At 42.2% G+C, this 17,235-nt stretch overlaps 1 protein-coding gene across 2 annotated transcripts in view; it reads right to left on the bottom strand.

Annotated features, from left to right (window-relative positions):
- Positions 1-16,905, bottom strand: part of KCNN2 (potassium calcium-activated channel subfamily N member 2) — a 139,546-nt gene extending 122,641 nt beyond the window's left edge. Inside the window, exons 1-3 of one of the 2 annotated variants that reach the window (XM_024246638.3) lie at positions 16,691-16,905; positions 14,585-15,876; positions 13,849-13,944 (exon numbers count right to left, since the gene is read on the bottom strand). In XM_024246638.3, coding sequence (XP_024102406.2) covers positions 13,849-13,944; positions 14,585-15,876; positions 16,691-16,712 — 1,410 coding nt within the window. In that variant the 5' untranslated portion in view covers positions 16,713-16,905. Of the gene's footprint in view, positions 1-13,848; positions 13,945-14,584; positions 15,877-16,690 lie in introns of those variants that run through there. The other variant, XM_054555032.2, reaches the window with a different exon arrangement.
- Positions 16,906-17,235: the final 330 nt, after the last annotated feature.

Here is a 17,235-nt window from a genome sequence, read left to right as displayed (position 1 = left end):
GGTATCACGCTAGATTCTTCATAAACACTGTCTCACTGAATCCCAAAAACAATCTAATGAGATAGGTACAATGATCATTTCCATTTTACAGATGAAAAAATGAGCCTGGGAGGGGTAATACTGTCTTCTTATGGTCACACAGAGTAAAACTGAGTTCTAACTCAAATCTGTCTGGATCCAGAGCCAAAGTTCTTCACTGGCGTCTGGGCTGCTTTCCAGAGGAACAAATGTCTGTCTAGATAGAAGGCGTCCCTCGGGCGTCTTCCCTTACACTGTCCTCTTGGGGTCTACACTCTGTGCTGCCACCCACACCCTGCTGGACAGTGACAGGCCAAGCCAGGTGGCATCTATCACCTTCATTCAAGCAGCAGCTCTTCTGCTTTTCACAAGCTTTTAACGTCCAACATAAACACGAGTACAAGCAACGGATACCACCCAACATGACTGGAAAATGTTACGCTTACGCTTATTTTTCCACCCTCCAATCATAATGATGCACATAGGGGGATTAGAGAGCATCAGGGATCCTCAATATGTCCCTCAGGATCAGAGGCAGAGTGGGAATCCTGACGTGACTGGTATTCTCAAAACACAGCAGATGTTCCCAGGAATATTCCTAAATGAAAACAAGTCTGGGGAGGCCAAAAAAAGGGAGAGGTTATGTACACACAGCCAGTGGTGGACTCAGTGAGCACTGGGTAGGAAGAGCTGCTCCTCAAAAGGATCCATTAGGCAAATTTAAAATAAAGTCAACGAGATAATTTATTTTTATTTTATTTTTTAAGAGACAGGGGCTCACTCTGCTGCCCAGGCTGGAGGGTGGTAGTACAATCATAATTCACTGCAGCCTTGAACTCCTGGGCTCAAGCCATCTTCCCAAGTAGCTAGGACTACAGGCATGCACCACCACACCCAGCTAAGTGTTTCATTTATTTATTTTTGCACAGATGGGGTCTTGCTATGTTGCCCAGGCTGGTCTCCAATTCCTGGCTTCCTTCAAGCAATCCTCTCTCCTCAGCCTCCCAAAGCATTGAGATTACAGGTATAAGTCACCATGGCTGGCCAATGAGATGATTTTAAAACCTGTTCTCTTTATCTCCTCAGTAAGGAAAAGTACACTTGTAACACTTCATTGTAATTTCCCCCATTGTGTTTAAGAAAAAGATTAAAAATCATCAATAGCTTGGACCCCACTGAATGCACAGGTCATCATTCCCACAAAAGAGGAGAGAGGAAATGTGAGCAAATTGATGAAAATTTGCATTCAGCCTGGAAATGCAGCTACAGCATATGTCGCAAGGGCATCTGAGCCTATCGTTTCTCACCATCAGCCTCCCTATCCTATTGCTTTTCATTTGCTGAATTGTGTTCCCATATGGCATCATGTCATAATTGGAGTTTTGAAGGTGAGGCTTCTGCTCACCCTCCATCACACTGATCACCTTGCTGCAGCCATCTGTGTTCTTGCACACTAGTGCAGAGGAGACCTCTTGCTGCTGGGTAAATGCTGCAGAGCAGATGCAGGCCCACTGAGTGCTCCGTGTGGTCTCTGTATAGGAAGGATGTTCTGACATGGGCTTGACGGACTAAGTCCTAAACACATGTCCCCTTTCCTTCTGTGGCTACTTGTATAAGACACATTTGATGGATACATTATTCCTAAATAGCTGCCACTGAAGCAATCTGTACACATAGCATCAGACTGAGACAGTGAACATGACAGTGAGTGGGCTGGATCTTCATTCTCCAGTGTAAGAAACACCCAAAGGACACATTGGGAGATGAGAAGCAGAACGTGGTGAAAACTTAACAACTGAAAAATAGGTATAGTTGTCAAAAAGGTTAAAAGAAACTGTGTGAAATAGATATGCTAAAGGAAAAAAAATTATATATATATATATATATATATATATACGCTGTGAGTCTTTTTTTAAATGATATAAAAACTCCACAAGAGCCAGTGAATACAAAATCAAAAATAGTTTTAAAAAATAGTTTTCATCCCTGAATTGTGTTGTTGCTTTCTTTTTGCAAAATAATAATAATAAGCATATTGGAGATTTCTCTTTGTATCACCCATGCTTAAATTGTAGAAGCCTGCTCAAACTCATTTTCATTGTCACCTCTTTGATGCTGACAGATAAGAACAACTAGTAAATTCTTGACTAAAATACTACTGATGAAGTAAAATTCTAACTCAAAATATTTTTCAACAACAGTATTAAAATTTGCAACATTACCAAGAGGTTCAAGCAGTAAGCTAAAGGTTTTAAACCAATGACATGTATAACTAAATAAATATATCTTCAGGTATTCTCACCTCAAGAGACAAACTGACATGACTTTTTCCAAGTGAGAGATGATTTACCTTTATGAAAATTGACTTACAACAAGTTTCTAAAAGCTAAGACCTTTAAGTCTTAAAACTTCATAGCTAATTCCACATAAATAAAACAAAGTTTTCAGTCAATACCTTCGCTTGGGTACCTACCTGAAAGTATTAGATGTATCTTTGAAAAAGCATGAGATTACTATTACACATCCCACAGCCATCACTTTTATGTCACATTATATGCATACAACTTCAATACTCAGCCTCATTATTACGTTTTAATTTCTTAAACACTCTACTATCAATTTCTTAAATACTCCACTATCCAAAGCTAGGGCATAGTTTCCCTTAGCCACACAGTAAAAAATTAAACAGTTCATGAAATAGCACCCATGCAATTTTTAACCCTGTGACAGGAGACACTATTCTAAGAAAACTACTGTCCAAGGTGAAAAGCATGATAAGCATACTATAGTATTTTCTGCTTTCTCCTGAAAAATCAGTATGTCTTTGTCAAAACTAATATGCAAATATTGCATAGAATTTCCCCTGGAAAATGAAAGCTTCCTGACAGAAGACGACTAACTCAGTAACTAGACAATAAAGTCTCAGTGGTCAAATTACCTGGAAACAATCCCATCTTAAAACCAGATAATCACTACAGATAGCTACATAATCAGGCAAAAATGCCCAGAATATTAAAGAAAGCAAAGGACACATTATTGATGTAGAATATCAGTTGTTAGAATGGTCTACATAATTCATTCCAAGTTTACAATGTATAATCCCAATGTGTCCCATAAATTCGAAAAGCAAAGTCCAAAACTCACTCAACAATAACACCTTATTCTAAACAAAGGACGGACAGAATGCAGATTCAATTAATGATTATTTGAAATAAAACAGAAAAGATACGAGCTCCCTGATGAAAAAGCAAAACAATCACTGTACCCAGAATATTTCGAGATGTTACTTGTCATATTTACACACAGAAATTCTTCCCAGTTCTTTCAGACCACTGTACTTCAAGCACTGTGGTTGAGGGTAGCAAAGAAAACAAAACTCTCACCAGAAATATACCCAGTCCAGAAAAAGAAAAAAGCACCTTTTATTTAAATATCCTGTAGACCTACAAAGAATACAGACAGAAATACTGCCAACTACAGTCATTTACATATATGCCTTAGGGTGTTTACTACCTCTTATCCTTTCAGCAGGAGTTTAATACCAGAATTTTCCATCATCCAAATTATTCCCTTTGCTTACTTTTAGGAGTGCTTCACTTAACTCTTTTAAGTCACCAGGGTCCTAATTAGAGGTGAGGAGAGGCAGTCAGCTGTGATGCCTGAAGGAGTTAATGTAACATAGAAAGGGCCTTGATTCCAGGATGAAACCACACCCATGGTAAGTTTATGTGGAAAATGGCCATTTTGGTGCAAACTGTCAGCCTAGCATCATAGTACCTAAACAATCACTACAGATCCAAAACCTAACAGACAAAATTATTACTTCTCTCCTAAGATAGTCAAACCTTCTCACAGGAAGATTCAGAACTGAATCTGTTTAAAAAAACAAATGGCTGTCCTTAATAGACAACAAAAGCTTTCATTTAAAAATATGCATGTGCTTGCACACACACCCTAGATTAAGTGTTAATAAACTAATAAAGACTGCTTGAATGGCCACTTTTTTTTTTTCCTGCTCTCTCTCATAAGTTTCATAAGGAAAAAAAAAAATCACAGTTTTCTAAAGCCCAGAGAAGCTGGGCTCCAATTCCTCCCCTTCCACCCCAACAAACTCCAGAATAGTGAACACTAACCAAGAGCTGACATGTAAGTAGCCCTTACCACATGCCAGGCAGTGTTCTAAGTAATTATATATATATAATCTTCATAACAACCCCATGAGAGAGGTACTCTATATTCCCCATTTTACAGACAAGAAAATTGAAGTTGACAGAGATTAAGTAACCTGTCCAAGGTCACACAGCTGATTAGTGGCAGAGCTGGGAATGAATGCACAAAGCCACAAGACTATGTTGTAAAAACAGTCAACACAAAGGACAGTCCTATTGCTCTGCTCAGCAGGAAAGTTCAGAGAGAAAATTGTCAGAAATCTTGACTTTTAAAGCTTCCCATAATGAAAACAATTGGGAATATTTGTAGACAAAGTTATCTTCCAATATTGCTTTCCCATTGTTTCTATATAATTGCTTTTAACTATTCAAAAGGGATACCCTTTTAGAAGCCTTTTTACCCAATATTTCGAAACCAAGACCGCGGAGAATTAGGAAGGTAGAGGAGACCACAGGGAAGCAAATTGCCAGATTTACACGGCACGGTACTCAATGCTACCTGGCACACTGGACCCAGATACTGCAGAAATCGCCACATCAGTTCAATAAACCACATTTAATAAAGTGGTTTGAAAGCATTTAAAAAATAAAAGGACTGATAAAAACTTTTGGAAGAATAATTTTACAAGCTATCAGTTGTCTTAAATAATACCCTTTAATTCAGTAATTTCTCTCTTGGCAGTTTATCCCTAGGAAATCACCAGAGATGCTCACAAAAGTTAATGTGCAAGGGTATTTGTTATTAAAAATGTTTAAAATATGTTATTTCTAATTTTTAAGTGTCCAAAATAGGGAAAATAATTAAATTGATTATATCTACATAATGAAAGAAAACTTGCATCTACAATATTAAGAATGTTTAAACATGAGGAAAAACAATAAAAAGTTATATGAAGAGAATATAAAATTTCCTTATACAACAACATATCAAATAGCATGTCCATATACTTTATATAAATACATGGTAACATACATAATAGTCATCACTGGGTAGTAAGATTAGGCTAATTTATATTACTTTTCATATTTTCCTATGTTTCACAAATTTTCTAACATGAATAGTTATTAATTTTATAATCTGAAGGGAAAAAATAAAATTTTTAAGAGTAAAGGGATTAGGTCATAGAGCTTATATTATATACTAAAATTACAAGCAAATCAGTCTTATTTCCTTCTTGGATATCACTAATAGACTGAAAGATCCTGACACTGCAGTATACACAGAAAATGTGGATTTTAATAAGGTTTTAATAAGTCCTCATAAAATTCTTGTACACAAACTAGAGAAATGTGAGGTGGCTAATTGAGTTCATAGAGTTCAAACATCATGGATGAGCAGATGGCTCAACAACAAAAAGGGCCTACTTCTAAACTCTGACCTTGGCTTGTCCAAAGGTTCACTTTTCAAACTCACAGCTAGCACAAAACTAGGAAAGAAAAGTCAGATGTGTCAACGACAGGTATCCAAACCGAGTAAGAACCACCAATATCGACCACGTTTCTGGAACAGAATCTAGCACCAATTTAAACGCTGGAGTCTTGCCAATTCCATAGATCATCCACACACAGGATTTTCCAAACCTAAACAAGTTTTTGTCAAATAAACATTAGCATTATGATTCAAACAATTCTGACAGGTTGATATGCTGGTCTGAAATCAAGATGCTATTTAAAAGGGTCAGTAAATGTAAAGCTGAGCATTTAGTTCAATAACAATTTCACGCGTCACTGGGCAAATTTCTGTGAAGCAATGACCGTTGTAGACTAATAAGAGTCAGCATAATATAGCATTTTTGATGAAGAGAGGTAACAGCTCCACTGGAAGATCCTATCTGAAAGTGCTGGGTATGTTTCTGACCTTCTCATTTGAAGAGGAAATTCAACATAACTGAGTAAAGTCCAGAAGGATGTGATCAGGGACATTCAATGTCTGAGAAGGAATATTCAAAGAAATTGGACTATTTAACTAGGAGGGCATTTAAATGGATCTAATGTTAAAATGTTTGCTCTGTGATCCTGTGAAAAGGGAAATCAACTTATTCTTTTATGCTAAAACTTACAGTCTGTTTCTGTCTCTACCACTCCACCGACATGGCTCATCAAGGTCAGCAGTGACCTTCAATTTCCCAAATCCAAAAAGCACTTCTCTACCCCATATTAAGAGACCTTGGTAGCATTCAATATAGAGTGCTATGCCCTCCTTAAAACACTCCTATCTCTTAGACTCCTTCACCTCAGGGACAATTCATTCTTGTCTCTTTTTTCTAGTTCTTACTTTACTCAACCTCTAGATGTCAGAGAATGATCAACTCTCAACCTTCTCATTTTTCTATTCTCTCTCAGTGATTTCATCAATTCCTGTGGGTTTAAATAGTCTCTGTGCTGATAACTCCCAAATTTAAATATCCGGTACAGACTTCCTCTGCACTCCAGACTCTCATATACAATCAGCATAATTTCAAATATATTATGCTAAAAGAAATTCCTGATTCTACACCCTGCTCCTCAATTTGAGTCTTCCCTTCTCAGCACAACACACTCAGTTGCTCCAACCAGAACCCCATCAATCATCTTTGTATTGGCCCTTGCCCTTACCTGCCCCATTCTATCCACTGGTAAGTCTGTTCTACCTCCAATCAGCCCACTTCTCCTCATCTCTATGGCTGCTACAAGCAAGAATGCTATTAAGCCAGGTGAGCATCATCTCTCTCTATGAAACAGCTTGCCAACAACTTCCTAATAGTATCCAGACCAATTCTCACAGCATCAAAACAAGGCCTGCTTAAACATTAAGCTGGATCATGAGCCTTGCCTGCTTTAAACTCTTAACTGACTTCCCCACTGCATGTCGAGGGAAAAAAAAAATCCATAAATCCTTACAATGGCCTCAAGTCCTTGAAAATCAGGCCCCTTTATCCCCTCCCACTCTGTTTGGTACCATTCTGCTCCTGCTTGGGCTATGCTATGCTATGCTGGTTTGCTCTCATTTGCTTAAGCACAGTAAATTCCTGGTCATAAGGCCTTCACACAGGTAGTTCCCAGACTCTGGCAATACTGGCTACTTCTTTCCCTTTATGTCTCAGTTTAAATGTCACTTTCTCAGAAAGTCCTCCCTTGATGGTCCTGTCTGATGTATGCAACCCTTACCTCCCAACTTTCTATCTCAGCCCTTTGTCTCTCCTCTAGGGAATTTATCACAACTTCCAAAAATTTTGTTTATTATTAATTTTTTGTCTTTCTTTAACCCCTCCTCCTTGGAATATCAGCTCCAAGAGGAAAGGGCCCCTCCTGTCTTATTCCTCATTGCAATTGCAGACCTCAAAAACTTTTAAAATGCTGAATATGGAATAAATAAAATGAGACTTCACCTGAACATAAAATCTTACTAATAATAAGAGCTAAGAATGAAACGGCCTTGTACGTGTATGAACTGCCAATCTTGGGAAAAGAGTTTAAGCAGGAACTGAGTGACTCACTTTTATTAACAATAACATAAAGGACATTCTCATGCTGGGTGGGATACTGGGCCCAATAATTAAGATCCCTCCATGTGTTTTCTAGTTTTATAAATAGAATTCTTAAGGAGTTTCAGGTTGAAAATGTACTCCCAAAGTAGCAAATATTATATTATTTCTTAATGAGTAGAAATTCTCTCTAAAACAACCCCACAAAACCACTTCCTATCCTAACCGAATATAACTTCTCTGAAGTTAAATCAATGCAGGCTGCCTTGGTGCAAATGTGGTTTGGGATGATGACAGCCCACAGTGCCCTTATCTCTGAACTATACAAAACATGGCCCAGAAACAGGTTGGATACTCTAGAAAACCCATTTGTGGTAAACCTAAAGTTCCACTCTTCATTCATTTGTGATGCTGCTCTGTAAACACCCCAGGATCGCTTTATTTAGCATTACACCCATTAATAATGCAGAGATCTTTACACAGGCAGGCGGAGAAAATTAGTCCTGAGTGATTTCGTTACTACAGTGTATACACAAAGTCAAAGGGACTGAGCATCTCATTACTTCTGATATAGAGGATGCTGGCAATATAGACATCAGTCACTGAGCTGAACGCCACTCAACAAAGGAATTCAGGCAACTTTTCTACCTCACTATCTTTTGGAGTCTTACCTTCAACCTGTTGCTATAATTTTTATCCACCTCATAGGTACATGAAACTACCATAGCAGAAAACTTAAGACCAATCCAAGATAATTTCTTCTACTTCTTTAGCTTCCTTCATCTTCAACAACCTCCTCCAAATTTTTTTTAACTGAGATAATAAAACTTTGGCAAACATTTGCTTCTGATAACTCCATTTGCTGGCAGATTAGATAACGCACTGTTAGATATTACAAAATAGATGCAAAGAAGCCTGAGGCCTTGAGCTTTGTCCTTAAACAATTTGTCACCAAAAAATGTTTTGTAAGAAAATGGTAAACTTTTTAGATTTCTTTAATAAATCTTTTTATAGCATCCAGTGTTGACAATGCTGTGGAGGAATAACGTGGGAAAGCAGAGACAAACTCTGACGGCCTTTCTAGAGGACTAGTGGGCAATACCTTTCCATTTAAAATGCAAACTCCCTTTGATTCAGTGGTCTCACTGCTGAAAATTTACCGTATGTATATACTCTAAATAGATTAAAATAAATATATAAGGATGTTCATTTTAATATTACTTGTAACAGCAAAAACTTAGAAGACTCCAATTTGCCTATCAGCTCTCAGATCGGGGCTGGTGAAGTAAACCACAGTACATCCATAGAATAGGATCTTATGTACCTGCTAAAAAAAATGAAATAGGTCCCTACTGCTGCTGAGGATAAACCTCCAAGATATACTACAGAATATAAGCAAGGCATGGGTGTATTCCTAAATATTCCGTACTGAAGTTCTGAAGGTATATATATAAAACTTAAAAGTGGTTACCTCTGAGAAACATGACTGAGAGAATGTGACTTTCACTTTTTATTCTAAAGTCTGCTGTATTGTTTTTATTATGTGTATTGGTTATTTTATTAATAAAAATAGTAAACTATATGCAGTATTTTCCGCATGGTCTGCAAACACCTGTTTGCTCTCTGTAGAAGTAGAAAAGGGAACATTCTTTCTTTCTTCTTCAGACTTGAGCCTTCACATAGCAAACCACAGAGCCTACTAGTAGACAGGGACCACCCCTCCCCAACTAGTCCAGGTGAGGCCCCCACCCTCACTCACTCTTTCCTCTTTTCTGTGGCCTTGGTGCACGAATGAAGAGAAATTTTCATTACTGTTCTTCCGATTATAGAGCTATAGAGTCCATCTCTGAAAAGCTAACTCTAAAGATGATGAAAAGAGTTATTCCATCATAAAAGATGACAAATAAACAGTGCTTTTCCTAATGCTATTTATTATATAATTACAGTTGTCCCTTGGTAACCACGGGGGATTAGTTCCAGGAATCCCACAGACACCAAAATCCATGTATACTTAAGTCTTTCAGCACTTTGCAACCCACATAAATGAAAAGTCAACCCTCTGTATGAGGGTTTTACAGCCAGTGAATACTGTATTTTTGCTGATGCAGAACCCATGGATATGGAGGGCCCACTATATTTACTGAAAAAAAAAAATCTGTGTATAAGTAGATCCACACAGTTCACCCATGTTGTTCAAAAGTCAGCTGTACATTATAGAAACAAACAAATGAAAATGTTTTCCAATTCGAAGTATATCATCTGCCATTCTTCCAAGACCCAAGAGAACCAGAAAGATCAGGCACTAGTCCAAGCGGTTTTCTGTCCCTGCTTAGAATCTTATGTTTGCCTACTTCAAAGTACTAAACAACTCTTTCACCTAAAATTACCTGTATAAGAAAAATAATAGTATACTAAAGCTGAAAAGATGAAGTGGAAGCTACACTGAAAATTTCAGATGCTGAAGATCTTAAAGGATAGTTGAACTTCGTTTTGTACTTTATCCATCAGAGATGCATCTCCAACACCACTGTGGGGTGGGTTAAGAAAAAAAAAGTCACTGAAAAGCATGCTTCTGTTTTACCTATAATTTGACCTTGAGACTTGAGGTAGGGAGGCTACTTACTTAGTATCAAGGGACCTTTCCAAATTGTATAAAAATAATCCCTATTATGTTTTCTTTTGTCATAAGGCCACGATACATAGGCATTTATTAAAATTTATTTATGTGTTCATTTATTTTTTAGCTTTACTGATAGATATAGAAAACAAGTTCAATATCACCTGAAAAAGTCTAACATCTCCTTAGCTAAAAATTACTCCCACTAAATCTGATGTTTTATAAGTATTACGACCAAAATGTGATTTCATTTTTGGTAGTGAGGTATAAAAGTAATTAGTAAAATGAACAAAATTGTTGCCTGGTGCACTGAGCTGTCTGTGGTACTGAAAAATGACACCAAAGCTGAAATTTACTGAGCTGGTATCTTACAAAGCCTCCCCATCATACTGTTTTAATGCAAGCACTTCCGTCCATGACTCACCTGAACCATCTTATTTTGCCAGAGTGTGTATAAACATTTTATAAAAGGTCACACGGATTTGCTTTCCAAGGTTCTCCATGAAAATGTCAGGGCCTCCTCTTGCTTCATTAAGCAGTTCCAGAGGACATAGAGCCAGAAAGTCAGCTATAACACTTACTTTTCCTGAATGCAGTGAGAAATCATATCATGCACCAGAAATCTGCACTAGCGAGCTTTTACTATCTGATTATCATACTGACATACTAAAAAGAAAAAGCAAAACTGTCCTTTTAGATTATATGCTACATCCAAGGACACGCTATGAATGGCAGCATAACCTTGCATTTAGTTTCTTAACTCAAAGCTAATTGATATATTTGGAATTATTTAGCGTGAGCTGAGAAGTGCTCATTAGCTTAAAACTTTTTATGAAAAAACATATACACCCACAGCAGTGACATCAATAAGTAAAAAAGGAGGGGGGGTGCAATTCATCATTTTCCACGCATATACATAAGCCTGAGCAGTTGGTTTCATTGCGTTTCAGAGTAAGGTATTTGACAGCCCTGCTGACGCTCTTCTCTGGACAAATTAGACCATCTTTACCTTTTCCTGGTTCTTGACTTCCAGTTAAGGGTCTGCACATTTATTTGGCCCTTCTCCATTTTATTTTATTTTTTTTTTAATAAAAGCATCTCAGATAAGAATTTGGAGTTTCAGCTTAAAGGAGAAATCCCTCTAGATAATACACCAAGTAAAAAAGCTACATCCAAATTAATTAAATGATATGACCCAAGCATCTATTTTGAAATTATCTTAAGTATAGTGGGTTTAACAGAAACCACATATCATATAAAATAAACCGAATTTTAAAACATATAACATTCTATAACGTTTATGTTGCCCAACAGTAAGGAAGTTCACTGTGCATATTTGCTGTGGAGGGTCATTCCATGTCATTTTTCTCACCCATGCAATACATACCCTAATCAAAATATATGTGCATATGCATAACTGAAATGGTCCTCAAAATTAGCCAATGAGTGGAATGCTTTCAAGCATTAATCTATAAAAATATGATTTTTTATTAACTTCTGTAAATTTTAAGCGTTCTGATATCAATTTTTTTAAATAAACAGTTAACATTTGGTAGCTCTTAGACTCCTATGAATTACTTCAAAAAATCTCCCAAAAATTCTTAAAGAGTCAATGTTTTCAAGACACTTTGTTTTTGATGTTAATACCAGCAAGTGTCCTCCCCCATGAATGTTTCTTTAGCCGTGTGATTTTCACAAAAAACAGGCAATAACACAAAGCTGATATTTAATAAAACCCAGCAAGGTCTCTCATTTCAGAATCATTAAGCAAAACGACTCCGTCCTCCAAACAAAACATTTTTCAAGTTAACCTGATTTTTAAAAACATGTAAGAACATTTTGGATGATCTTTTAAGTTTAACTGAATTTATATACCAAACTTTTGGATTCAGAGGGAAACTGCAGAAAAAGAAATATCCACATTTCACAGTTTTTGGCATGTAGCAGCAGCTCGCAGAGGAAGCGTTATGGCCTGGAAGCTAGGACAGGGCTGGTTCTCACTGTGCACTGTCTAGCTGTGTGGCCCGGCAAGCTACCTCTGCTGATTTCAGATTCCTTATCTGTAAACTGAGTCAAAGGACCATTAAACCTATTTTGTTCCTTCCAGCTCTAATTGTCTACTCTTCAAGTCAAAATGAAAAGATAAATTTCTAATGTTTAAGTTATATTTTAGTATCACTTTAAAATGTTCAAAATAATCTCAAAAGCCCAACCATCACTAGTATTGAATTAAGGACGAATCTATGTAAACTGTTAAAACTTTAAAAAATTCAAATGTGTGTTCATCTCATTTTGTCAGCGCAGTTTTGTAATTTATTTCTGAGTAGTCTCACTCTTTCTAATTATCATTCTCCAACCTCATCCCTTCAAAAACACATTTTTCAAAGTTTTACAAATATAAAGGCAAGGTGAAGTAATTTCTCCCTCTGCACTTGGAGTAATGTGCATCACTATTTTGTCTGGGCAATCATTAAAAACGATTTCTTCCATATTTACTTTGTGTTTGCTAATTACTAATTTAAACTTAATTTAATTTAAATTAATACTAAATTACTTCAACAGCAAATCCTATATAAGATTTTAAATTGAAAGGCAGCTTAAATCTGAGGCGGTCTAAAGGAAGACGGCCTAAATTAAGGGTCTCAAAGTACCACCAAATGTCTAACAATTGCTCAAAAAAGAAAAAAAAAATCAGAAAATACATAGTGCAAATTCTCATGCACCAGTACCACAGGCCTGAACCACCGCACCTCCCACACAGTGCAAATTCTAAGCTGAAAAAAGTCCCAATCTAATTTTCGAAAACTCTATACTTATTTTAATTTAAAAGCCTTAATATTCCTGTGTAGGCTAACAACTGACAAGATGACCTGTAAAGTTTTATAGAGCATTCTGATATGGATACTAACAGTCAAATATAGAGCTCCTGGCTGCATTTAAACAAAATAAATATTTTCAAATAAAAAAAAAAACTCACAAGGACAGTGGCCTTAACTCTTAAATTACATTTTAAAAAATACTTAATGACTGGATACACAAAATTTGCATTCTAAACTTACAACAGTTTTTTTTAATGGTGGGGGATTTAGGAAGGGGTTAGATCTTTTCCCATATCTCATTTATATAAATTAGCCAGCAACTCATCACCCAATTTTCTTCTCTATGCTAAATTACAGAAGATTATATAGATACAATCTCCCATAATGACGCACCCACTAGGAAGATGTGTCTCAAACAAGAACACAAGTTCATTCCAGATTAAAACTAGAGCATAACTGGCCTTAAGGAACAAAATGTGACTGATCTGGAGAAAAGGATCCACCTATTGAAGAGAAATAAAAATCTTAAGGGTCCAACAAATACATCTCAGAAAATGCTGCATGTTTATATGCTACCCTGCCTTGTGTTGTTTTCCACTTCCTGAAAGAACAGGTCAGGTGCTGACGGTAACAACACAGCATGTGTCTTCTGTAACCTCAAGCAAGGACATGACGGCTTGGAAAAAGCCTCTGCTGCCTTGCGTTTCTCTAGGCTGACTGTAGGGCTTTGGGTCATTCATAAACAGCAGGACCTAAGTTACCTGTATTTCCCTGGCGTGGTACACGATGATCAGACCGAGCAGGATGATCGTGGAGAGGCTGATAAGGCATTTCAGAGCTAAGGAATACAGCGACGCCTGCAACACAGTCAGACAGAAGCACTTTTAAGAAAGAAGCACTTTTAACCGCCTTCCAGGTCCCCAGAGTCAGTCAGTCCCCCACAGGTGGACCTGAACCCACAGAAGAAAGATAAGGGGAGATGGGTGCACCTGTCTTGGCTCTGTGATCTGTCAGATCACTCGGCCTCAAAACCAAAAGAGACGAGAGTAGACCTGGAAAGACTGGGAAGACGCGTGGCTGGGCTGCTGGGTCCACGCCATAGAGAACCGAAGCGCCGCTCCTCCAGGCTAGCAAAACCAGAGGAACTTACTCCTGAGTTCAAGAGAGCAGGTTGAAAGGGCCCTTCTAAACATAATTCACGAGGGGATGAATTACAGATGGTTTTCCCATTGACTCCCAGAACCACTTACTTAAGGTGCCCGAATGCGCTGAGCACTCTTAACTGCCTCGAGAACTTTGGCTGCACGCGGAAAGGGTTCATCTCCGAGTTGCTTAGCTGACTACGGATGCGCGTCCTAGACGCGCCCGCTGTCCTGGCGGGCTCCCTTGATCGTCCCGGACAGACTAGGGACCCGCAGGCAAAGGGTCCCCGCCAGTGCCCATCCCAACCACCCAGTGCCCGACTCCGGTAGCGTGGGCTGGGGTTCAAGCCTGTACCTTGTCGTAGGCGCCCCACGACAGCTCGGTCTCGATGACCATGACCACGATGCCGAACATGCCGAAAATGAGCGCGTAGTCGCTGAGCCGCTTGCGCTTTTCGAACAGGGCGCGCCGGTGGCCCAGCTTGTAGCCGATGTTCTGGTTTTTCTTTTTGCTGGACTTGGTGCCACTGCTGCTGCCGTGCCCGCTCCCGCCACCGCCGCCGCCGCCGCCTCCAGTGCTGCCTCCGCCGCCGGTTCCATAGAGCGCCAGGTTGTTGGAGTTGTTGTGCTCGGGCTTAGACACCACGATCTCGGGGGCTGAGGACGAAGCAGCAGCGGCGGCGGCGGCAGCGGCTGCAGACGGGGAGGACGCGCCGCCACCTCCTCCGACAGACGCGGGGGGCTGCAGGGGCTGCGCCTCTGAGTCCATCTCGTGCAGGTTCCGGCGGGACGCGCTCAAGTTGCTGAGCGGCCGCATGACGCCCCCGTTGTACCTGCAGCTGCTCATGGCTATTTCGGTGAAGGGGTTGCTCTCGCGGCGCGCCTGGGGCTGGTGGTGCTGGTGGTGCGCCGGGTGCGGGTGGTGGTGGTGGTGCGAGAGCGGGGGCCCGGAGCCCAGGCTACCGAGGCTGCCCGTGGGGCTGGCGGCGGGCTGCAGGCTGTGGCACTGGTGGTACTGGGAGGCGGACGCGGACTGCTGCGCGTACTGCTGCCGGAGCGCACTGGCATGGCTGGACGGCGTCAGCTCGCTCACATTGAGCTGGCTGCCCCGGCGCGACGAGCAGCAGCAGCAGCAGCACGACGAGCCCGACAGCGGCGAGGAGGTGCGGGTCCGGAAGGCGCCGCCGGGCGAGGAGGTGCGGAGCAGCAGGGACAGGTTATCCCCCGCCCCCGCCGCCGGGGCACCGGAGGAGGCGCAGCTGTTGCACCGGAGGCATGGGCTGCTGCCGCCGCTGGCCGGCTGCTGGTGCGCGAGGTGCGGATGGTGGTGAGGGTGCGGGAGGGGCGCGAAGGGCGGGCACGGCTTGTCCTGGCTCTGTTGCTGCTGCTGGCAATGCAGGTGTGAGGAGCGCGGCGGCGGCGGCGGCTGCTCTGGGAAGAAGCCGCGCTGGAACTGCAATGGGGTTTCCATGTCAGGGCTGTTAAAGCTGCAGGGAGACCAAGCGGTGGTGCACCCTGCGCAATGCGTTATGGTCGGGAGCGGGGACTCCTGCTGCTGGTGCGAGGAAGGGCCCATGCCGGCTCCGGTAGAATCCAGGCGGCGAGTCCGATTGGTTGGGCGCACCAAAACAATGGGCATGACATCACCTGCGGGGACCGAGACCGAGTTTGCGGCGCGCGCGGCTTAGGGAAGCGTGTGTGGCAGAGAAAGATGGGGAGGGGAATCTGCAGGACAAAACCTACGGGGGTGCAGTCCAGAGCCAGGGCGCTCCAGGGCAGGGATTCCGCCTGCTGATTGCGTGGAGATGGAGAGCCCCCAAGCAGTGCAGCTGGGCTGCAGGGGGAGGAGAAAAAAGAAAGGCGCCGCTCCCTCCCGTGCAGCTACCCCCCTGACTAGTGCCGGACGCGCTGCCCGGATCACCTGCGCCAGCCACTGCAGCACGTCGGGCCACCTTGGCCAGGGGGCAGGCGCAGGGACGGTGTGGAACCCCGACCACTTCTCCGCCTGCACGCCTCGCAGGGCTGCAAAACAGCAGCCCCCTCGTCCCACGCCCGCTTCTCCCAGATCATCCCGCCGAGAGTGGGCTGCCGGCTGCCCGCCAAGTAACTGCGGGGGCACTGGCTTTGGGGAGAAAAAGTTTGGCGACCGGCTACGCCAGTGCAGCAGCATGTGGGGAGAATCCCGGGACCTGAGCCCTGCCTTGGCCGCTGCGGGATCATAGCCGACCCCGCGACCGGATCTTTCCCCGCCGGCCGGCTCTGGAGTCTGGATTGGGTGCGCGGCGCTCTAGCCCAAGTGCGCTGCGGCGCGGGTAGGGTTAACCGCCTCGGCACCCCGGCCGGGGGAGGGTGGGGGCGGGGCCGGAGGAGGGGATCCCCGCAGTCTGCCGGCAGAGCCGGCCGGGCTTCCCGGGTCCCCCCTGGCGGGGGCAGAGGGCTTTCCCCGCTACCGCCAGCTCACATTTGCGCCTTCTCCGGAACATGAGGGGCTGGCGCCCCCGGCCGCCGGGTCCTGGGCTCTGGCGCTCAGGCCCTCCGGCCCTCCGGCAGCCCGAATCCGGAGGTCCGAGGGCTTCCTTGGCGGTGAAGAGGCAGGCGGCTCTCTCAAAGGTGTGGGGGCTGCTCAGCCACCGCCGGCCTCCAGCCGCTTTTCTGCTTCGCTTCCTCCTCCTCACCTGCAGCGCAGACACAAAGCAAAGACCGGTCACAAATACGCAAACATCGAGCATCTTTGCCAAGTCCTAACTGCAGCGGCGGGTGGGAAAGGGGCCTGGAGCGGCCTGATTCACCCCGGTAGTCGCAGCCTGGCAGGGAAATTATTAAGAATGATAGCTTGGGCTGAATAGTCGCTGCCCACGGACAGTGCTGGAGTTTTGTTGGAGTTCGGTATCATTATTTATTTACTCTCTAATAAACTAACAAAAATTGCATTTGGTGTCTCAGAAATTCCCTGTGCTGTGTTCTTCTAAGAGATGTACCAACACAATGCACTAGTTGATCCTTATG

Source organism: Pongo abelii, chromosome 4 (genome assembly GCF_028885655.2).
Source record: "Pongo abelii isolate AG06213 chromosome 4, NHGRI_mPonAbe1-v2.0_pri, whole genome shotgun sequence".
Lineage (NCBI taxonomy): Eukaryota > Metazoa > Chordata > Mammalia > Primates > Hominidae > Pongo > Pongo abelii.
Note: the sequence above shows the minus strand (reverse complement) of the source record. Positions and strands in the feature narration are given on the sequence as shown.